The 24,027-nt window shown below is 40.6% G+C and overlaps 3 protein-coding genes and 1 long non-coding RNA gene across 4 annotated transcripts in view; 3 read left to right on the forward strand and 1 right to left on the reverse strand.

Annotated features, from left to right (window-relative positions):
- Positions 1 to 24,027, reverse strand: part of LOC309526868 — a 117,333-nt gene that overhangs the window by 50,106 nt on the left and 43,200 nt on the right. The gene's annotated exons all lie outside the window — the stretch shown is intronic.
- On the forward strand, positions 1,946 to 15,738 carry LOC309539602 (uncharacterized protein; the record flags this gene model as incomplete). Its single annotated transcript, XM_082235998.1, has 2 exons — positions 1,946 to 2,903; positions 14,091 to 15,738. 2 exons carry the CDS (start codon positions 1,946 to 1,948, stop codon positions 15,056 to 15,058), a joined length of 1,926 nt encoding a protein of 641 aa, XP_082092124.1. The 3' UTR covers positions 15,059 to 15,738.
- LOC309526172 (olfactory receptor 5T17-like) lies at positions 9,297 to 10,256 on the forward strand (the record flags this gene model as incomplete). The annotated part of the gene is made up of 1 exon (XM_082212087.1): positions 9,297 to 10,256. One exon carries the CDS (start codon positions 9,297 to 9,299, stop codon positions 10,254 to 10,256), a length of 960 nt encoding a protein of 319 aa, XP_082068213.1.
- The window catches only part of LOC309539613 (uncharacterized protein), a gene marked incomplete at both ends in the record, with an annotated part of 35,656 nt that continues 31,550 nt past the window's right edge, over positions 19,922 to 24,027 (forward strand). Inside the window, one exon of the mRNA XM_082236009.1 lies at positions 19,922 to 20,857. Coding sequence (XP_082092135.1) covers positions 19,922 to 20,857 — 936 coding nt within the window. The remainder of the gene's footprint in view (positions 20,858 to 24,027) is intronic.

Below are 24,027 nucleotides of genomic sequence, written 5' to 3' on the forward strand. Positions count from 1 at the left end.
ACCCAGTGCTGGTTTTGAAGTAAGATTCAGTTGCTAGTCTGATTGGCTTCTGTACATGGGGGTGTCTAGGCAGCAAAATATATTGGGCTGGCCCCGCAAGCGTTATGTAGATTTCTCTAAAGCCCATAGAAGAACAAGGAAGGAAGAAGATGAGGAAGTGCTATAGGAATGAATAACTCATTCTAGAACAAATGACTATTCACAACAGCCCAGACTAATTGGGCAACTTATCTTCAGCATCACACTAAAAAGTATATGTGAAACTTAGGGGAGTTAAGTCCCAGAGGTAACAGCAAATCATAAATACTATGAGAGGCTCCTCAAGATAGCAGACAATCATGTTCAACAAGCAGGTGCATCATCTCACAGGGTAAGCTGGCAATTAATCACTTCTGAGTATGGTATTTAGGGGCCAATGCTTAGCAATCACAAGCATTTTTATCACTAGTGTTAATCACCAATATAGAGACAAACAACATAGTAGCTGCTGTTGGGAAAATAGATGTAATATATGCCTGGAGGGCTGGATAGTCTATATTGGATAGCTAAGGGAGGGTTGATGGGAGACATCAGGAATTGACAATGCACTGCAGGGAGCAGCAGCAGAAAGTAAATTGATGGTAGAGGAAACAAGTAAAGATGATTTATGGAAAAGGAGCATCTTGAGGGGCAACCTGGGAGGAGGAGGAGGAGGATCCATCTCTAAATACACCCATTTCAATTGTGGAAATAGAGCTGGCTATTAATCAAGCAAAAACAGGTAAATCATCGGGTCCTGATGGGCTCACCGCCTCTTGCTATAGAACATTTCGAGATCTTCTAACAATACCACTGAAAGATACAATGAATGGAGTACGAGAAAGACACAGCACTTGAAATTTGCACCCTAGCCTAAGTCATTAATTACCTTCCTACTGAACAGCCCACACCACAGCCCATAATCGTCTTATGGAAAACGTTTAATAGCTTGACCATGATTCCATAAGAAATCAACATTTTACCATTGAAGTCCCCCCCCCCGAGGTTAACTATAATTTTATTACTATCTACTCTTAGTAGAATTTTCAGATTTTCAGGTTACATCTTTGCCTCCTTTGCCAGGAATGAAGAAATGAGGTATGAATTGGGGTGAATAAAACATGCAGTTAAAAGAAACACCCTAACACCCCTCATTGTGGGTTCCTGAGAGCTGGGAGAATAAGCCTACCAAAATTTTATCCCTGCTCTGAGCACTAGAACAGTCTCACCTTGCCTGTTCACCTTAAAGGTAATCAACCACAGGACAGGACTGCTGAGAGAATAACATCTGGAGGAAAAGTAATGTTAGGAACCAAGTGTCACTGGAAAGATTGAAGAAAGAAAATGGAACAGAGCTTCTTATGGTGCCCATATAGTACCAACAATCAGGGGGTTGGCAATCAGATAAAGGGAACATGTGTAGCTTATTTTAGAGCTGAGGAGAGAAATCATTATTGCAAATTATCAGATCGCTGTGATTCAACACATCTAGTTCATTTTAATATTATTTTACATCTTACATGAACTTGCTGATCTATCTGCCTCAAGCACTCTCTCTCTCTCTCTCTCTCTCTCTGACTGCAACAGAGTACCACAGCTGTTTATGCAGAAGCTGCGCAGAGCTTATTTCCAAAGGTATGTAAAAGTACGCAAAAGTTCACTTTATGCTATGCTTTCTTGTGTTGGTGTAGATAGAAGTATGTGAAATGAAGGAAATGATTTGCATGAATTCTTTGACCGTTCATAGCACAGGAGTAAATATCTCCGGAGTAGATGCAGTGATAATCCAATTTCTGTTAAAGTAATGCAAGCTCATAGTCATCCCTGCCACTGCTGACAATGAATTCCATACATTGGTTGTAAAATATTGTTTTACCTGTGCTATGCTTTGGTGTTTTTTCAGATCTGGACATTTCACCTGGGTGCAATGTCTGAAGAAAACTCCACAACAGTGTTCAGTGAGTTTGTCTTTGTAGGATTAACAAACAACCCTACACTACGAACTAGTCTCTTTTTGGTGTTCCTGGTTATTTATATGATTACCTTGGTTGAAAATCTAGGAATGATTGCCTTAATAAGGGCCAGTCCCCGGCTCCACACTCCAATGTACTTCTTTCTAAGCAGCCTGTCTTTCCTGGATGTATGCTTCTCTTCTGTGTTTGCTCCAGAGGCATTAGTGAACTTCCTAGCAGAGAAAAGGTCCATTTCCTTTATTGGGTGCGCAATGCAAATGTACTTTTTTATAGGTCTGGGGAGTACGGAGTGCTTTCTCTTGGCTGCAATGGCATATGATCGGTACGTGGCTATCTGCAAACCCTTGCTGTACCCAGTCCTCATGTCTCCTAGAGTCTGCATTCTTCTGGTGTTGGGGTCTTATGCTCTTGGCTTTTTGCACTCTCTCCTTCATACAGTCTTCACCTTCAGGCTGTCGTTCTGCAGGTGTAACGTGATCAATAACTTTTTCTGTGACATCACAGCACTTTTGGCCATTTCCTGTTCAGATATCCACCTCAATGAACTCCTGATTTTCTATGAAGCTGGTCTTGTAGAAATAACCACCATCCTGTGTGTTGTAGTTTCTTATACATATATTCTCACCAACATTGTGGTGAGGATCAGTTCGGTCACAGGCAGGCTGAAAGCCTTCTCCACCTGCACCTCACACCTCATCGTGGTTACCATTTTCCACGGGGCAATTCTCATTCTGCATTTCCGACCAACCTCTAGCGATGAATCTTTGGTTCAAGGCGTCTTTGACAAAACACTGACTGTGTTCTATACAGTTGTTATCCCTTTGCTCAACCCTTTGATTTATAGCCTCAGAAACAAGGAGGTAAAGGATGCTCTGGGAGGCTTTCAGCGGAAGGTGTGTGACAAAATATTTTGTTAATGAACCTTATAAAATCAAATGGGCATGACATTATTAAATCTGTAAAGTCTGGAAAGAAAGAAGAATGCACCAAATTCCTTCTGGCCTCTATGCGCTGATTTGGTGAGGAATGTAATGTTTCCCTTAAACTATGTCCATATTATTCCAAGCTGAATGAAGGGAACATTCTATGCTATGAATGATATATGGTGTATCCCCTAATATGGAGTTTGACCACTGTTTTAACTATTCTCTTTTGTATGATTAACATAGTGCTTAATAGTGCATTGTATCCCCACCTCCTTAAGTCAGAGATGGGGAGTTGCTGTAGCCCTCTTGGTGTCATTGGGTTCCAATTCCCATCAGACTCATGATCAGGCAAGATGGGAGTTATAGTCCAGCAATGTCTGAAGAATCACAGCTTCATCACTCCTGTCCTAAGCCATAGGGAGTATGAGAAGTGCTCCTGTTCAGTCAACTTGGAACAGGAACCTTTCAGTGCTGTTCAGAACTCTTGAAGAGATTAGTTTCAGGACATGAAAATTAGCAAACTCTACAAGTGCTCCTATTTTCCAGGGACAGTTCTCAATTTACAGAAGCCAATCCAGTTTCTGATTTGATCCTGGAACACCCCTCTTTTCCTTAGGATGTCCCTATTTTCATCAAAGAAATGTTAGAGGGCATCCAACCCCTGAGCCAAGGAGATCAGTGACTCTACAACCATTAGAAGACATCTGAAGACAGCCCTGTAAAAGGCGAAAGATTTATACGATCTGAGGTGAAACCAGAGTATTATCGAGAATGTATAACTTGCTGCTTAAATGGAACACCCAGGATGAGACAGTTAAATCAGCCATGATAAAGTGGGCTCTGGACATCGGGTACAACATTATGTCTGAGGACTGGGAGAAGTTATGTACCACTGGTATTAAATTTACGGCATGTAATGCCCTGAAAGAAAACATTATGAAAATGATATACAGGTGGTACATGACCCCAGTCAAGCTTGCTAAGATATACCATCTGTCTGATAATAAATGTTGGAAGTGCAAGGAGGCTGAAGGGACATTCTTTCACCTTTGGTGGACTTGTCCAAGAGTGAAGGCCTTCTGGGAAATGATCTACAATGAGTTAAAAAAGGTGTTTAAGTACACCTTTCCCAAGAAACCGGAGGCCTTCCTCTTGGGCATTGTGGGCCAAAAGGTGTTAAAGAAGGATAGAACGTTTTTTATGTATGCAACTACAGCAGCAAGAATTCTTATTGCTAAACACTGGAAGACTCAAGATTTGCCCACACTGGAAGAGTGGCAAACGCAATTGATGGATTATATGGAACTGGCCGAGATGACTGTCAGGATCCGAGATCTGGGAGAAGAAGCAATGGAGGAGGACTGGAAAAAATTTAAAGACTATTTGCAAAAATTTTATAAGTTATATGAGCTATAGGAGTTCGTATGATTCGGAAGGATAGCCCCAGCAATGAGAGTGGAATATATATGAAATTAGATAATAATAAGGAAAGAACCAATGTTTAAATGTTTATAAAAGGACAATATATGTGTTTATTGAGTAATTTGGACAATAAGTAATTTAAACTTAAAATGCATTTGAAAATACGAAAGAAACACACGAAATAAGGTTATAATTTGCTGTCAAATTTATTGTTGAGAATGCACTGTGCGGGAGATGTGGGGAAGTCCGTAGACGGATTGAAATAAGCCTTGGAAATAATTTGTCTTTTTTTTTCTTTCTTTCTTTTTCTTGTTTTCTTTGTTCTTCTGAGCTGTTTATTTCTATCTGGAAAAAATGCAATAAAAATATTTTTTTTTTTAAAAAAAAATGAAGACAGCCCTGTATAGGGAAGTATTCTTAAAATGTTTAATATTTTATTATGTTTTTATATATGTTGGAAGGCACCCAGAATGGCTGGGGCAACCCAGTCAGATGGACAGGGTACAAATAATAAAATCATCATTATCATTCTGGAATAGGACCTCCTTATTTGAATTAGAGTAATGTTGGTGGAGGGTATGAATTAGCTGTCAGAAAAACTAGTGTGGGCCTGCTTTAAGCATTTTACATCTAGATAATTGGGGGAGGAGAGTGGTACAGACGTTGGAAAGGTTAAATTACATCCTATAAGGGATTTTATTTTTACTTCACATATTCATTTCTATAATTTGTTGAGGATTGAACAACCTATTTTCTTCTTTTCTCCCCACCTCCATTTTCTCCCCCGCCTCCTTCACATTCTGGAACTCTTGACAGATTATTTGACAGTGTGTGATTTTAATTTACAAATTTTTTTCTGGGTGTCTAGAGAAACTGCCACTTGTGTTGAAACCACTACCTTAGTTTTAGGTGGCTGCATTTTACATCCTTGCTAACCTATCCACACCCTGAGAGGTTTGCTTCTGCCCAGGGCTCCAGACAGTAGTGCTCTTTAGACTTTGTTGGAAGTGGGGAGTTTCAGAAGAGAGGAACGGGTGCTTTTATCTCCCCTACCAACCTTTCCCCTGTTGTGTTACATTATATGGCAGTAGGTACCTGTCAGTCCTAAACTGAGCATGTTATATATTTATAGTGAGGGACATGGAAGCTGACAGGGGTGGGGGGCGGAATCGGGGGTGTAGGGGAGAAATATGCAAGAAGCTTTTGGGATGCTGCTTATCATGCTCTTTTTGAAATTGCAATTTATAAAGCAGTCAAAGCCCCCTTTCTGCAAGGGTGGAGGGGGGGCTTGGATTTGACAGAGTTGTCCATCTATCCATCTTGCCCACCTGCTGCCTGCCAAGTGATGCCAACATCATTCCATTGGCACAGAGCACCCTTTTCTATCCACCAAATGTATGGCCAGATAGAAGTATCACCAATGGGATTGCTGCGAGTGGTGGCCAGTGGAAAGTCTTGAAAGGGATCCCTTCCCAATGGTACTACCATCGTATGAAAACATTGCGCCTGGTTCAGTTCCAAGCGGGTGCAACAGTCTTCTTGCTCTCAACTCCTGTCCTACCTGTGATGTACAGCAGGGCTGTGGATGTGACAAAGAACTTTCACACTGCTGTCTGCCAGCCACCTCAAAAAGTATCTGAGATGCCATTGCACTGCCTGCAGAAAGTTTAAGAAGGCTTTCCCTGATGTGAGCCTCAGTCATTCTCTACAGTGTCTATAACTGTAGATATGATTTTATTGCTTTTAGTTCATTGAGTTTGTTTCTTTTATATTTTATCCTATTTTCTCTTACTGTACAATGCTTGCATGACTTTAGGCTATGAAGTGTTTTTTAGAATAGAAAAATTTAAAAAAGGGCAGTCAACCTATCTCCTCCTCTATCTCCCCTACAGTCAACCTATCTCCTCTATTGTGAGACTCAATTAGGCCCTCTTCAAGTGTTTGGCTTGACATTATGTCAGAAGCTAGCCAGCAATAAATCACACAGAGTAAGTGACATTAACTTTATTAGAAGAAACAAGGTCTGCTCAGGGGTGTCAGCATAGCAACACTTTTCAGAGGCCTAGCCCCTTTGAGGCAGTTGTGGAGACTGCAAGTCCTCACTTTCCCACAGCTGCTTAAACCTCCTCCTCCCCCAGGTCCTTCCTTGAACAAAAGAGATAAAATTCAAAATGGATATAAATATTTATTATTAGAATATTCAGTCCCACGTATTTCCATTCTTCAGCACTTGTACCTACCAGTACTTTGTATTTCTGCTAGGGTTGCCCTATTTCAAAAAGTGACAATCCGAACTAAAAAGCTGTTGAGCTATTTTTTGGCAAAAATGCTTTTTAAAAAATGCACTATTTTTGAAGGAAATCGGCAAAAACACTGCCAACACGGTTGTCATGCATCCAGATTTTCCCAGACATTTAGCTGATTTCTGTCCAGACATTGACTCCGACTGCAGTATTCTGGATATGTCCGGTAAATTCTGGACATATGGCAACCCTGATTCCTGCCATCTCACTGTTTTGTATTGTTGTCTGGGGTGTGTGTGTGTGTGTGTGTGTGTGAAACCTGGGACCTTCTGCAGGCAGATGCACTACCACGGAGTTACAACCCTTTCCCAGAAAAACAAATTGTGACAAAGTGTCAATGCGAATTTGATGGAAGATCACATGCTTCCCCTGCAAAATATCCTAGGTTCAATGTGCAGCATCTCTGGATAGTGCTGGGAAGAATCTTTCCCTGAAACCCTGGAGAGCCACTTCCAGTCAGTGCTAAGTCCTGCACATGGCTGCTGCCCTCCAATGCAAATATTCATTCAGATAAACCAATGATCTGGCTTTGGCTTCCTATGTTATTGGGATTCCTTCATGAAACAATATTATCCATTTCCAGTCTATGATGCCCCCAACATTATTCCAGTTGTAGCCATAGCTGTCAACATTTCCCTTTCTTAAGGGAAATTCTCTTATTCCAAATAGGATTCCTCCAAGAAAAGGAAAAAGTTGACAGCTATGGTTGTAGCTTCATATAAGTTTGTTTTTCAAGGCTAGCAATACTCCTCCCCTTCTCTATTATTGCCTCTTCACAAGGGCGGCCCACCTATGAAGAAACTGCCTCAGGTGGCAAGATCCACAGGGGTAGCAGATCCCAGTGTAGATCTTTATTTCCCCTTTGTTAATCTTTATTCACAACATCTTCCCTAGCAAGGAGGAGGCACTTTCTGTGGTTCACTTGAGGTGCCAAAATGTATTGGGTCGGCCCTGCCTCTTCATATGGAATTATTATTATTATTTATCAGAAACAAACAATGAACAATTTCTGTGCCTCAATGCACTTGAGTCTTGGGGAGAGTATGGCACATTTTCCCAATAGATGAATTCCTAAAATGATGAATTCTGTGCAGTTCTCCAAGGACATGGAGCACTGAGGGTGGTAGGGATAAAATAAAAGCTCTACAGTTATATATACATGCCATTCCGTGCAGCTGACAAAGTGGACTCTGTCTAAGAATGCTTCTGGGTACAATAACTGTGCTCATTATCACATTTCTGTATTTGGGTTTTACTCCAAGCGACCAACATCGTTATCTCTCTGGAATTAAGTTCCATTCATGCAATTTCATTCTCCATTTATTTCTTCAGATCTTCTACCACCCCAGTTTCCTTTAAGAGTAAGTAGAGACATATAAGAAAGCAGGAGTCAGTATGTTGTTTTCCCGCAACCACACACCTTGTTGTTCTGCATAACTTTCCCCCAACTTTGCTCTTAATTCGGCACATATATGCACTTCTTCTGCTAATGATGATTTTGAAGCATTTTTGATTGATCCTTGTGACAGGCTTTTTGCCTATTTGTTTGTTATTTTGTTTGCTGTTTGCATTATTTATATGAGCTCTGTTATGTAGGCTTATATACATTTAAAGAATTATGGTTTTTTTATGCTCTCCGGAGAAAGGAGAGAGTGCTTCATGATTCCACTGCAAGCCAACTGATCAGCATTCTGCACTGATTATTTTTCTTCAATATTGTAGTGCATGTACCTTCCAAGTATTGTTGTCAAGAGAAGATTATGCTCAGCAGTCCAAGAGTCAGAGTTGTTACTTAGCTGTAACAGATACCAGATCCTGCAGTGTCATTTTAGTTTAGAAGGGGAAGGAAAATGTGCAGGATTTTACTAAGGGACCCTCTTAACAGTCAAAAGAGCTTCTGGGAAAATTGCAAGTATGCGTAATGATTATCGTAAATGTACTCTGAGTGTCTCGATTATACACTTAAAACAGAAGTGAGAGGAAGTTTTCAGTCGAACTCTTGAATTTACTTGCATAACTTTGACTACATATTCTTTCTCAACATCCCCAGTAATAGAGACTCTTAACAGCGGCATTCTTGTAGTAGCAGAACCAAAGGCACACTTTCATACCCCTCAACTGTCCCAATTTAAGTGGGACATCCCGTTTTGGGGTGCTGTGTTTGTGCACAAGTCCCCTGGCTCCTTTGAGATTGCAGCCCCGAAAGATGCATGTCCTGGTTTTCCTCTGGGCTGGGCTGGAGGGTATTCACTTTCAATGCCAAAAAGTACCATAATTTTTGAAAGAGGTTCTACATTGCTTCCTGGTATAGCCACTTTTCTACATTAACAAAGGATGTGCTAGCTGTGCGGGGTACATTCTTAGTTTGTGTGGGTGTCTTCATCACATCCTTTCCCACCTATAACTAGGCCCCCATGTTGTATAAGCAGATACCTTTGAAGAGCTGAAGAAGAAGGTAAGACGCTCCCTTTATCCCCAAGCGCCTGGTACCTTTGATAGAAATCCTTCCAATATTTGTCTAAATAAAACAAGGGAGTCACTGGTGGCAAATGAGTTGCATAGATTTCTCATGTGCATGATGAATAAATGGTCGTTTCTTCTCAGTTGTCGTGTTTCTTTATTTTACAGCTCTGGAATAAAACAATCTGAATGCAATGAAAGAGAAAAACTTCACCGTAATAATCAATGAGTTTGTATTTGTAGGGTTAACAAACAATCTCATACTACAGATTGTCCTCTTTCTAGTCTTCCTTGCTATTTATATTGCTACTTTGGTGGGAAATCTAGGACTGTTTGTGTTAATAAGAGCCTGTCCCAAGCTCCACACTCCAATGTACTTCTTTCTCAGCAACCTCTCTCTCCTCGATGCATGCTTCTCCTCTGTGGTTGCCCCTAAGACTTTTGTTAATCTCTTAGCAGATAAAAAGACCATTTCCCTCACTGGATGTGCATTGCAAATGTACTTTGTGATAGGCCTGGGGAGCACAGAGTGCTTTCTCCTGGCTGCAATGGCATATGATCGCTATGTGGCTATCTGTAAACCACTGCTGTATCCAGTCCTCATGTCTCCTAAAATTTGTACACTTCTGGTGGTGGGGTCCTATGCTCTTGGGCTTCTGCACTCTCTTCTCCATACAGTCTTCACCTTCAGGCTGTCATTCTGTCACTCGAACGAAATCAATCATGTATATTGTGACATCACTGCACTTTTATCACTTTCCTGTTCGGATACTTACATCAATGAACGCCTGATTTTTTTTGAGGCTGGGCTTGTAGAAGGAACCACCATCCTGAGTGTCATCATCTCTTATATGTACATTCTCATCAACATTGTGAGGATCAGCTCAAGGGCAGGTAGACTTAAGGCGTTCTCCACTTGCACCTCACACCTCACTGCAGTTACCATCTTCCATGGGGCAATTCTTATCTTGCATTTCCGACCAAACACTGGCAGTGGATCGTTTCTTCAAGATGTCACGGACAAAACCCTTGCTGTATTCTACACAATTGTCATCCCCTTACTGAATCCCTTGATATACAGCCTGAGAAACAAGGAGGTTAAGGATGCCTTAGGAGGCATTCAGAGGAAGGTATGTAACAAAATGAGTAGCTAGCAACAATTTCTAAACATTTCCACAAGAGCTATACATTGCTAGTCCATTATTAGCATCTATGTATGGTGTTGCATGTCCAATATTAAAATTATAAAAATGTAGCCTCTCTGGTCATTTACCTATATGATGAACTTAAGGATCAATATAAGTTCAGCAAATAATATAAGCTGGAAGTGCTCATTGTAGCTTAGGGTTGCAATATTTCAAAAAGCAAAAACCAGGACATCCCAAAAGTTGTTGAGATTTTTTTAGGAAACCCCCAAAATTGTTGAGTTGTTGTTTTTTAAATAAAAGAGAGTAAGTCAACTCTAGGAAAGTAATGCACTATTCTTAAATTGCTTACCTATGATTACCTCATACAATAAATATGTAGAAGATACCACAAATCATGTGTGGTTGCAATGAGAGAGGGCTGTGGAGATGAACATGAGATCTTAAGATTGTGAGGAAACACAAAAGCCAGAGTGGTCTCATGGAGAGATCTTGGGCTGATCACTACTATTTAGTATATAGAATATTCTACTTAGAATATAGAATATAGTAGAATATAGAATATTCTATAGCAGAATATAAAATATTCTACTATATTCTACTACTTAGAATATAGAATATATACTACTATATACCTCATAGAATATGTGAGGATAAAAAGGTAACAAGGAGGCCATGTTTACTCTACACACCCAGAGAACCTTAATTATTGGGCAGTACATAAACACTGCAAATAAATTAATAATTTACCTTCTACTTGGAGAAAGGGTCAGGGTTGTTTTTTTAAAGCAACAACAACTAAACATATAATAAAGCAGTGTGCAAAAGTTCCATGATAGATGTTCAGAGATTCCTCATAATAAGCGCAAGGTGTGAAAAATAGGAAATATACCGTCAACAGCACACCCACATGAAGGGAAGAATCTACTTGGACTTCTGGTCCAGCATTCACTCTGCTCTCTCAGCTTCTTCATTTCTTTTCACCTGCCTTGTTTCCCTCTAGAGCATCCTTTCTCAACCTGTGGGTCCCCAGATGCTGTTGAACTACAACTCCCATCACCCCTAGCTAGCAAGGCCAGAGCTCAGGGATGATGTGAGTTGTAGTCCAACCACATCTGGGGACCCACAGGTTGAGAACCGCTGCTCTAGAGTCTGCCATCCCAGTCTGCACTTGACAATGAGTCCTTCATACACAAACCAAACTACATGCCCTTGGGGTACACTTGACTTTTTCAAATGTGAATATTCCCATAAAGCTGATTGCTTGGAGGAAATGTGTTGCTCTGTAATACCATTTCATAAAAGGTTCAGGTCCATCTCAGCAATAATTCATAGTTTCATCATGAATAAAGGGTTAAACTAGAGGTGGAGAACCTGTGTCCCTTCAGATGCTGCTGGGCTCCCAGCTCCCATCAGTTCCAGCCAATATGACCAATGATCAGGGGTGATGTTAGTCCAGGAGCATCTGGAGAGCTGTAGGATAGCCATTCCTGAGTTAAACTAATCAGCTTCTGGGTTTATGTCAAATACCTACCCTGGAAGGTGACTTTGAACAAGAAGACAGTCTGGTTAATGCAAACGATGCTAGCCTAAAAATCTCAACATACTTTCAATTTACGTTTTGATCCTGAGGAAGAACTTGAAGAAAAGAGAGTCCTCCTTGGAATATAGCTGGCAAAATAAGTATTTCAAGACCATGAATACTGTTAGTACTGGAAGTACTGCTTGTTGATTTCCTTGTGAGTTTTATTTTCAATACAAATAGGGTAATATACAATTAAGACACTTTTCAAAATGAATTTTGGCATCATCAATAGACGTCAATGCCAAACTGTTTAAGTTATGTGAGGTCTCATTGTTGTTATAGGTAAACCTCTCTAAGGTGCAGGTCCAAAATCATTCTCCAAATCATGGGGAAATGGAAATTGATCTTGTCATACTGGACAGCTGCCAGGAAGCAAAAGTGGAGAGAGTGAGAACAGGAAGCTGGACTAGAGGGGCCTTTGGTCTGATGCAGTGGGGCTCTTATGTTCATTTCTTTTCTCTAGTTTTTCTTTTAATATTAAAAAAAATGCCTTGCTAGTTTTTCAAGCAGCTAGAAGCTTTCAGCTGCTGCCAAGCCATATCCCATGGGGCAGATTGCTTCCCACCAACTGTAGTCCTTTAGGATCCGATCATATTTTGCATATTTATTTTAATATATTCAAGGTAACTTGCACCTGTTTTATTTTTGGTATTCTTGTAACTCATCCTGGGACAATTGGGTAAAGAAGAGGGTCTATGTAATAAATAAGTAAATATTAGAATTCACAAAAATCTGTTTCCTTTATGGTTACAGATGGCACTAACAGAGAATCCAGCAACTGTTTCATTAGCCAGTGCCCCATGGGAGATTGTACTAACAAATCTCTGTATGCTAGAACCGCCACAGGAGTTTTGTTGTTAAAGTACAGTATGGAGAAAATTACTTTTTTGTCTTGTAAAATCCTGGCACTTCACCAACAAAGAAAGGCCAGTATAATAAAGCTACTTTTTGTAACAGTTTGTGGAAGTTTATATTCCCTTCCAATGAGGTCTGTCAGTGTGAAGCACCCAAAATCGTATCATCCATAATATCTTTCCACTGTGTATTATTTAGGGATTCCTCCATATCAAACCAAAAACATCTTGGCAAAGTCACAAGGTAAACAAAGAATTATTAACAGAGCAGCTTGACTTATTACTGCAGAGGTCCATCAGGTGGAAGGATCCCAATGGGTTTACCCAAACCCAGATCTTCAAGATAAAATAACTACATCTTCATTTGGGAATCTGATGACTAAAAGAAGGCATGCACTTCAGACCTAGAATAATAACCTAGAATAATAATTAAGAAACCAACTTCAATATACCCCCTTCCCTGGCTGCTATAATTGTTGCCTGAAACTGTGGTGAGTACAGATCTCTCCTTTTCTCCACTGTGGTATACAAGCTGATGTTGTCCTCAGATTCTCAGAGAATTCAAAATGAATTTAAAGCATTTATGGCTAAAAATGAGATAACTATTCTACCTAAATTTATGAGTGAGAGACATCCATGCTGACGTAAAGAAAATGATTTGCTTCTTTCCCATATGATTTGTCATCTTATATTTCTTAACCTGGTGCCCATGTCCATATATAGAGAACATTCCATCTGTGGAATTTTGCTTCCATATGTGGAACTCCTTTATTGGCTTGGTGTGTAACATCAGTATGTTACATTAACGACAACATTAGAAGAGCTCTGACCAAAGACCTGTCTTATTCAGCATCCTGACCTAAGCAACCAGATCCTTATGGGAAGCTCATAAACAGGATATGAACAAAACAGTGCTACCATCAATTGTTATTCCCAGCACTTGAGGAAATGATACTGAGTTTAAATGAAGTCTACTGGGTGTAGCTTAAGTCCAAATAACTCATCATTGCTGGAGTTGTTAAAAGTGGCCTACAATTTCCTTTCCCCTTTCTCCCATTTTATTCTTCTTCTTGTTTTTATATATTGTTTATAGGAAATTCTATCCTGCTGTTCTAGTGCCTCTGCACTGCTCAGTATTCTTGATTTTCTCACAATATAAAAATATATTTAGAGGGGGGTCTTTTTTAAAAAAAGGAGAAAGAACAGTAACTGAAACAACACCTGTGTATTTTCAGTTAAAGGATCAAACTGGAGATTGCTCAGACAAGTTCCTCCTTTCCCCCCCTAAAAAAAATGATATTTCTGAAGAGATTTTGAATGTCAAATAATCTTGGGTTTTTTTCATAGCAGCTTTTCAAAATCTGATTTGCTACCTATAACACTGAAATTTATTATTTTCCTCCTTTCAAATAACAGTATGTTTGCAAGTGCACATGGATGGGGACAACTGCACTATAGTGAATGAGTTCATTCTTGTGGGACTCACAGATCAATCTGAACTGCAAATCATCCTCTTCATAGTCTTCTTGATGATCTACATTATCACAGTATTGGGGAATGCTGGGATCATTGTCATCGTGAGGACTTGCTCTCAGCTTCAGACGCCAATGTATTTCTTCCTTAGCAACTTATCCTTCCTTGACCTGTGCTATTCCTCTGTCGTAACACCCAAGATGCTACTGAGCTTCATATCACATAGAAAAACCATCTCCTACTCTAGCTGTTTCACTCAGTTGTATTTTTATATTGCTTTGGCAACAGCAGAATGTTACCTCTTGGCAGCCATGGCATATGATCGCTATGTGGCCGTCTGTAACCCACTGATGTACACAGTCATCATGTCTGAAAGACTATGTGTTTTGTTGGTGTTTGCTTCTTTTGTGGTGGGCTTCCTAAATGCAACAGTACAGATAGGTTTTTCCTTAACAGTGTCCTTTGGTGATTCTAAGGTCATTAACCATTTCTTTTGTGATGGGCCACCATTGATGAAGTTGGCCTGCTCTGATACCACTCTCAACCAAATCCTTGTTTTTACTATTGTTGGATTCAATGAAGTTACCACCACGTCCATAGTTCTCATTTCTTATACCTGCATCTTCTCTACCATCCTCAGAATACGCTCCAATGACAGCAAGCACAAAGCTTTCTCCACCTGTACTTCTCATCTAACCGCCGTCAGTTTGTTCTATGGGACCCTCCTCTTTATGTACTTGAGACCCAGTTCCAGCTACTCTTTGGAGCAGGATAAAATAATCGCTGTGGTCTACACAGTGTTGATCCCGTTCGTGAATCCCCTGATTTATAGCCTCAGGAACAAAGATGTGAAGGATGCCTTGATTAAAGGAATGGAGAGACTCGGGATTTCAAGGTAAGTGTAGCAGTCGCATACTGGAAAGAATATGGCAAAGGGTTAGCTCTTTGATTTACCTGAAGGCTGGGGAGGGGAGAGAATTTTAAAACAAAAGAAAAAATAGGAATAAAAACTAATGCTCATTATCTATATATATCCAGTGTTATACAGGATGATATTCAACGTTAGTTATACCCGTTGTGCCAGGCTGGCACAATGAGACCGCTGAACTTTAGTAATGTACATTCATTGATTTTAATAGGTCTGAGCTCTGAATATGTTGGATATCATCCATACCTTATTATTTCAAATAAAGATTTTCACAAGCCTTCATAAAGTAACCAAAAGGAAGAAAAATAATATATTTGTATGTACAGTATCTACAAGAAATAAAAATGAGAACATAGTGGTAGTAGGAGCTGTAGTACTACGGGTAGATTTTTAGAAGGTTCTTAATGCTTAGAAGGGATAGATATGGAGATTGTATTGATTGCTATTACCGTGCAAAACCAGACAAATAAACAAGTAGAAGGCACAAATATAGACGTGTTGGAATTTAGATTTTCAAATCACATTGGTTGCACATTGGCTTGAAATTGATTGTTCCAGTGATTTATTGATATGGACCATCTCTCAGTGAGCTTGTCTTCTGTCTTTTGCTTAGCCCTGTGTTTCGCTTGGCTTAGAAGTATGTAAAGCTTATTAACATATGCAACTACCATTTCAAAAGTAGCTTTGTCAATATAAGAAAGGGTTTCTTGAAAATGAGAAAGGTGATTCATGATTTGCATATTAATTATTTATGAATAAATAAAAATACAAATTCTGCTTGTTATTATCCAAAAATTATTATGCAACTTTACAATCTGCCCCCCTGCCCCCGCAATCCAACTTGGTGCTGGTGCTTAGGTGGTTCAGAGATGATTTGGCGTTGGGGTGAATTGTGAGGTGGCCAAGCTTGCTAAACAAACCAGGTTATTTGGGATGATGAAAACAAAAAAGGATAGCAAAGATCTTCAAAGATATATAACTGGCAAGTGTAATTCAATGTATGAGATTCATATGGGGTAAAAAAATTCCTAATTTCATATATATGCTAACAGAGACTCAACTGGTGGTGATTGATGATGAAGACTGTTAAATATCTATATTTCTGCGTATATTGCTCTGTTACTTAGAGTGAAGAAAAAATGTTGGATTGTTTAAGTGAGAGAGTGGTTTCTATAGGCACAATCCTATACTCTTTCAAAACGTTAAGGCATTACAAACATTTTAAATATTCCCATTATAGTGAATGGGGAAACTTGAAGCTTCATTGTTCCAGAACAAGGTTCTGTTTTAAGTCTGAGCAAAGCAAGTAGCCTCTGAAGTGGTGCAGGCCAAAACACACCACTTTCTGAATCATCTGGTCAAGGTCCAAACCAAATCTTGTGTTCAGTACACACCTCTAATATCGTTGTTGTTGTTGTTGTTGTTTAGTTGTTTAGTCGTGTCCAACTGTTTGTGACCCCATGGACCAGAGCACGCCAGGCACTCCTGTCTTCATAATTTTTATATGCCTCTTATCTTTGTCCATGGAGTTTACTTGGGAGGGATACTGGAGGGCTTGCCAGTTCCTGCTCCAGGTGGATCACGTTTGGTCAAAACTCTCCACTATGACCTGTCCATCTTGGGTGGCCCTGCACGGCATAGCTCACAGCTTCTCTGAGTTGTTCAAGCCCCTTCGCCACGACAAGGCAGTGATCCATGAAGTACCGGTAATATCTATGGTCGGTACTAAAAGCTGTGACATGTGTTACAAAAGACACTTCCATTTTCTCCTTAAGGGGAATAAGCCTTTCTGGTATTACTCTGTTTATTTATAAGTATTTTTAGGAAGGTTGCAATAGCCTTTTCATAGTTAAGGTGGAATTTAATTATATCATATATGGTATAAAAAAGCAGTTTTTAAGTGGCTCCTTTTTTTTTTTTTTTTTGAAGGGGCGACTTGTTAAAGGGGTTTAAGTTTTTTTTATTAGTTTTCAAATTGCTATAGAACCACAAGGACAGATAAACCAAATTAAATAATAACACCCAATCTAAGATCAAGACATCCATATTTTCCTAGAAGGTGCAGAGAGAGATAACTGTAAATCTGAAACTATATGGGATTACACACATGAGACAGGAACTTTACAGAGCTGATGGAGTCCACTTGTCAGACTTAGGGAATGACATTATACTCTCTGATGATGATCATGATGATAATAATAATAATAATAATAATAATAATAATAATAATAATAATAATTTCTTATTTATACCCTGCCCATCTGGCTGGGTTTCCCCAGCCACTCTAGGCGGCTCCCAACAGAATATTAAAAACACAATAAAACTTCAAAAATTAAAAACTTCCCTAAACAGGGTTGCCTTCAGATGTCATCTAAAAGTCAGATAGTTGTTTATTTCCTTGACATCTGATGGGAGGGTGTTCCACAGGGTGGGCATCACTACCGAGAAGGCCCTCTGCCTGGTTCTCTGTAACCTCATTTCCTGAAGTGAAGAAACCACCAGAAGGCCCTCGGAGCTGGACCTCAGTGTTCGGACTGAACGATGGGGGTGGAGACATTCCTTCTGACCTTCATAAGGGGTTAAGAGCAGTAATAGTTGAGCAGTGGGGGAAGAAGCACTAAGTTATCCTTTTCGTGTTGCAGGTGTGAACAGGAAAGGAGTAGATTGAAACGGATGATGAGTTCCTTGAGGCATGTTTGAGGTAAACTGTGATGCCAGAGTATTTCACGCTTTGTGATGTCATGGCGAAGGGTATGGCTCACTTTTGAGCTTAACCTGTGTCACCCATTTTGGGTTTTGCAGTCTTGATGGGCTATGAATCAGGAAGAAGTTCTTCCTCACCTTTAAGGGTGTGGTGTGACAGGTACATGTCCATCTGCAAACCCATTACACAGCTATCATGAGCAAAAGTGTATGCAGTTGGATGAGGAGGGAATTATGGCTGAGTGCAGTTCACATTCAATGGTACAGACTCTCCTCACTATACATCTCTCCTCCTGTGGGCTAAATGAAATTGATGATTATTTCTGTGGTGTCCACCCTTCATTGAAATTTGCAAAAATTAAGTTTCACCACCTAAAATGGCATGCCCTACTGTGGCAAGAGGAGTTGGAAATTAAGGCCAGCTTGACTCCCTTCAGTGTAGGCTTACCCAGTTAACAGGCAAGAGCCTGATAGAGTCTGAAGATGCTTCTGTACATATTGTCATTTATAAGTTGAGTATGTTCTTCTATATTTAATAAAGTGGTCCTCATTCTACGCCATACTTGGTGCCTCATTATTTCTGGTTTCCTAACATAAAAGCACACTTTCTTCTTTTGGGAGTAGGGAATCGTTTTGAACAGAAAATGATTCCCTAGCTCCAATATTGTTTTCTCTACCATCAAGGGAAAACAACTCAAGCCATTAACAACCAACTGATTTTGTGCTTAGGGGACTAAAGCTCTTGACATCAGGCAACCTAGTATAAATGTACCAACACTTTCAGACCCTTGTATCTTTCTGAAATGAGAAAATGGCATTATTTAGAGACATAAATTTAAGGTAAGTATTAACTAGCAGGATGAGAAAGTTGATTTTCGCTCTCTTGGAAAGGTTGACAAAAGGGTTGTGACTGAGTAGAAGACTAGGAAACAAAGATGTTTCCCAATGCCATTACAGCATTTGCTAAAGTTGCAGTTGCAATAATCAAACTTTAATTGGTCTAGCTGTCACCTAAAGCTTTCAGCCGTAATCTGGTGCCCACTGACCCCATTAAATTCAGTGAGATTTACTTTTGAGTATACATGTACAGGATTGCTTTCTCAGTGAGGCACGGAGCTAAAGAGCTCACTCAATTAATTTAACCTGTTTGTTTTAACCTGTTTGTGGTGCATTACTGTGAAAAAATCAGTATGAAAGAATCAGTATGAATGATGACTTCTCCTAACAACTGGCCACATATTTCATTTGAAGAAAGAAAAAAAAAACCGGTTAGGTTACATTTGTTTCAATATAATCAAAAAAATGATGTCAAGATGGTTGTTATTGTTATTATTATTATTATTATTATTATTATTATTATTATTATTATTATTATTAAAAAGTCAGTCAAATACTTGAAATTCAGAATGCTGATAACACAAATTGTTTAATCAGTTGACAGCTGTAATAATTGGAGAGCTTCTGGTTGCGCTGTGGCCTGACAAACTACATCTAGTGGTAACCTAGGCTAAGCCAGGCCTTTTTCAGTTGCAGAATCTAGTCTCTGGGATTTCACCCCATGCCCCATGGTAGCAGCTTTTTGGTGCCTCATGAAAATGCATTTATTAACCCAGATTTTGTTGGTTACTGGCACCAAACATTGAGAAAATATCTGGAAATTGCTGTCTCTAGTGCCTTCAATGCCCAGTAATTTTAATTTTCTTACAATAGTTAAGATTCTTGGGAGAGAAGTCCTGAAAAAGAGGCGAGGAGGAAGAAGAAGGAAAAGGAGGAGAAGCATTACATGAGTCAACCGTAACATGACCTTCATGCTCTCATTTGAACTACAATAATGGAGATTGCTGGGGAAAGATCCACCTTTCCCCCCAAAACTGATAATATTTCTGCTTTAAAATTATAATTAAATCATATTTTTTTCATGAACAATAACCACATACCTTTTAAAATTCAAATTTCTGGGGAAACCCAGCCAGGTGGACAGGGTATAAATAATAACATTATTTTTTAAAAAAACATTGTGAATGATGTGCACCGGGCACTGAAATATTATTTCCACCCTCTCAAATAACAGAATATGTACACATAGATATACATATAGACAGACAGATATATCAAGTGCTTACAACTGCACATGGATGGGGACAATTGCACTATGGTGGATGAGTTCATTCTTGCAGGATTCACAAATCAATCCAAGCTGCAGATCACCCTCTTCATTGTCTTCTTGCTGATCTACATTATCACTGTGATGGGAAATATTGGGATCATTGTAATTGTGAGGACTTGCTCTCAGCTTCAGACGCCAATGTATTTCTTCCTTAGCAACTTATCCTTCCTTGACCTGTGCTATTCCTCTGTCGTAACACCCAAGATGCTAGTGAGTCTTTTATCTCATAGGAAAACAATCTCCTACTCTAGCTGTTTCACCCAGTTGTTTTTTTATATTATTGGTGCAACAACAGAATGTTACCTCTTGGCTGCCATGGCATACGATCGCTATGTGGCCATCTGTAACCCACTGCTCTATACCGTCATTATGTCTCGAAGGCTATGTATTTTGTTGGTCTTTGCTTCTTATGTAGCTGGGTTTATAAATGCATTAGTAAATACAGGATTTACCTTAACAGTGTCCTTTGGTGACTCTAATGTAATCAACCATTTCTTCTGTGATTGGCCACCATTGATTCAGTTGGCTTGCTCTGATACCAGTCTCAACCAAATCCTTGTTTTTGCTATTGCTGGATTTAACGAGGTTACCACCACAGTGGTAGTTCTCATCTCTTATGCCTGCATCTTCTCTACCATCCTCAGAATACGCTCCAATGACAGCAAGCGTAAAGCTTTCTCCACCTGTACTTCTCATCTGACCACTGTCAGTCTGTTCTATGGGACCCTCCTCTTTATGTACTTGAGACCCAGATCCAGCTATTCTATGGAACAGGATAAAATAATTGCTGCGGTCTACACAGTGTTGGTCCCTTTGGTGAATCCCCTGATCTATAGTCTCAGGAACAAGGATGTGAAAGAAGCTTTTATGAAAGGAATGGGGAGGCTGAGGATTACTTTAGCAATCATCTGCTAGGTAGAACCCAAAGAATAGGGAGGGGAGAATATTTTAAAAATGAAAGAAAAATTGTGAGTAAAAAATAATCACACTCTGAACAAGCCCAATGAATTTAAGAGATTTAAATAATGTACATCCAGTGACTTCAATAGCTCTATTCTCTGAGTATGGCAGCTGGAGATCATCCATATTTCATTATTTCAAAAAAAGTGAATCATACAAGCTTTCAGAATGTGATGAAATGAACAAAAAAATGAACATTTGTAAACACAATATATACAGTAGAGAGAAATATAAGAACATAGCAACAGTAGCAGTACATATTTAGAAGGTTCTTAGTTATTAGACTGGACATCGAGATTGTATTGTTACCAGACTAACCCAGACAAAGACACAGATATGAGGAACAAACATACACTCATGAGAATACAGTTATTCAAAACAAAGGAAAAAATGGTTGCACATTGGCTTCAAATCTGTCATTCCAATAATTTCTTAATAAAGACCAACTCTATGAACTTGTCATCTTTTGTCTTTCACTTAGCTCGATGTTTCATTTAGCCCTGGAGAATATGTGTGTTTTGTTGACATACAAAACTCCCTTTTCAAATGTAGTTTTTTCTGTGATGCTCATTTTAAAGAATAAATTTTGAATAAATAAATAAATAGTCATTAAATACAACAAATTATGGTTGCTGTTGTTCAAAAATATTATGAAACACTGTTGTTTTTTCACAATGGAAGGATGTGAGGGGGAACACACACACAGAACCCTTTTGAGTAAAAAAAAAAAAAGTGACTAAGGAGGGGACCTGACCAAAGTCCATAAGAGTGGAACTCCTAGTCAGCTAATATAGCTACATCTCGGCAAACAAAAAAATGTACTTCCTCACACACTTCATGGAATTCACTAACTCAAATGTACTGGTGGCCACCAACAAGGACAGTTTTCAAAGGGGATTACAGTGGTGCCTCACAAGCCGAAAAGAATCCGTTCTGTGATTCTCTTCGTCTAGCGGTTTTTTTCGTCTTGCGAAGCAAGCCCATTGAAGGATTAGCAGATTAGCGCTATTAGCGCTATTAGAGGCTTTTAGAGGCTTTTAGCGGCTTATCTGCTGATCGGATCTTCTGGGGCTTCCAACAGAATATTAAAATACAATAGTCTATTAAACATTAAAAGCTTCCCTAAACAGGGCTGCCTTCAGTTGCGTGTCGAGGTCCCCAAGCCACCCCTCAAATAACTCACACATAAATTTTTGTTTAAGGTTTTTGGCATAATTTTGGCCACAACTTTATTAAAATACATATCTGTGAGTGGTTGCTTAGGCATTGGTTAAGAGTATCGTTCCCCCTGCCCCCCCACCTGGGGACAGAACTGACATCCGAACTCCATCGATGCCAGTAAAGGAAAACAATATTGGGGAGCACTGGAGCTGAGTCACAGGCCCTCAGCGCTCACCCGCATGCTTCCCGGGGCTTGCCGGCCCTAGCCCCTCTCCAGGGATTTGGACAAAATAGTGGCAAGCCCCTGGATTCCTTTAATAGAATTCCCTTCCTCAGCAGCATTGGAGGGGCAGGCACAGCCAATCCTTACCCCTCCTCCAACCAATTGATAACCAATGCCTAACCGCCAACCTTACAAGTTGTGATGATTTGCTACACAGTAGGCAAAACCCAAATGGCCCAGACAATCAGCCAGATGGACAAAATTCCTACCAGGCCCCTGCCCCAATGGCAGAAGACCCCATGACAGGTGTCAGGGAACTGACATCAGAGCGAGAGGCGAAGGGGAGGCTCCCAGATTCTGCAGGCGAAGGACCCAGCACCAGGGGGAGAAGCAGCTTGGTAGAGGAGGAAGGAAATCAGCCCAACACCAGGGATAAGGGGGGCAAATGGGGGAAGTGGAGGGAGAGCTCCGGGATTCTTCTCTGGACATCAGTGAGGAGAGCACAGGTCCTCCACTACCCACGCCCTCCCTGCGCAGAAGACTCCCGCGCAGTGAGAGGAGGAGGTGACTAGGAGTCAGACAGCTTCTATGCTGGAAAAGGTTTAAGAAACGCCCACAGACAGATTCTGCTAGCGACTGAGGCAGAATGGTTTAACCAAGGCAATTAAGCCTAGAAAGGCGGCAGCTTACGCACGAGTAACTCATACTCATTACAACAGGCATAGCAAGGTCAAGCAAACCCTCCAAACTCAGGGCGGGTGGGCAGGTGATTTGGCTCACACAGCAAAAGAGAATGACCGCTCACCGCTTCAAACAGGGGGCGCCCTTTGCGTGGACGCGCGCAGCCCTAGATCTGAAGCGGCCCCATCAGCATAGGCTTGGCTTTGCCTTCCCTCAGGTGGGATACCTGGAGGTCTCCGCCTACCTCAGTCAGTTGTCCAATCCCACCTGGGGGAAGCGTTGCCAAGAAGACCAGGCCAGGTAGGGGAGCGATTACCTGCCCACACAATAGAGGGAGGATCTTACCTAGGAATCCTCACTTGGCTCCAGAGCTTCTCCCACCCTACCCACCCTCAGTTAATGTCTTCTTTTGCAGGTTAACTTTTCTTCATAGGTTTTGCAGGTTAACTTTTCTTCACAGGTATGCGGGCGCTGCTACGTTAAGGTCGCTGTTAAAGGGCCGGAAAGGAATTTCCCTGCATTGGCAGGTTTCGCCTTTCCCGTAGCAAAACGTTACAACTTTGGCGGTATCAGGCCTTGGGCGGAATCCTTTAGTCCATCTTCCTCTTTGTGGCGGTGATACCAGGGTTCCCCGTTAAAGGGGTTTCTGAAGGGAGGCTTTGACCGTACGCTGAACGGTCGTCATTGCTCTCCCCTGCGGCGGCGGCGGCGGCGTAACAACGGGGCAGCTATCTCTGCTTGAACATATGTTCTCCAGAGCCGGGCCATCCCCCCACACACACACTGGATAACCCCAATGCTCCCTAGGTCCCCGGCTGGGGACTGGGGAGGAAGAACGCCCAATTCCTGAGCCAAGGTCTACCCACATTTGAAATTTAATAAAGTTGTGGCCAATTTAATCCCATAGCACGTTGTCTTGAGTCGTTATTCCACATGACGGGGGGGACCGCTCGGGATCTGGGGACTCCACTTGTCCACGCAAAGCACCAAGCTGCGTGCTCAGAATTTAAACAGTTCGGTCCCTCCCACCAAATTTGCAACAAGT

This window comes from Podarcis vaucheri (assembly GCF_965113315.1).
Source record: "Podarcis vaucheri genome assembly, chromosome: 1".
NCBI lineage: Eukaryota > Metazoa > Chordata > Lepidosauria > Squamata > Lacertidae > Podarcis > Podarcis vaucheri.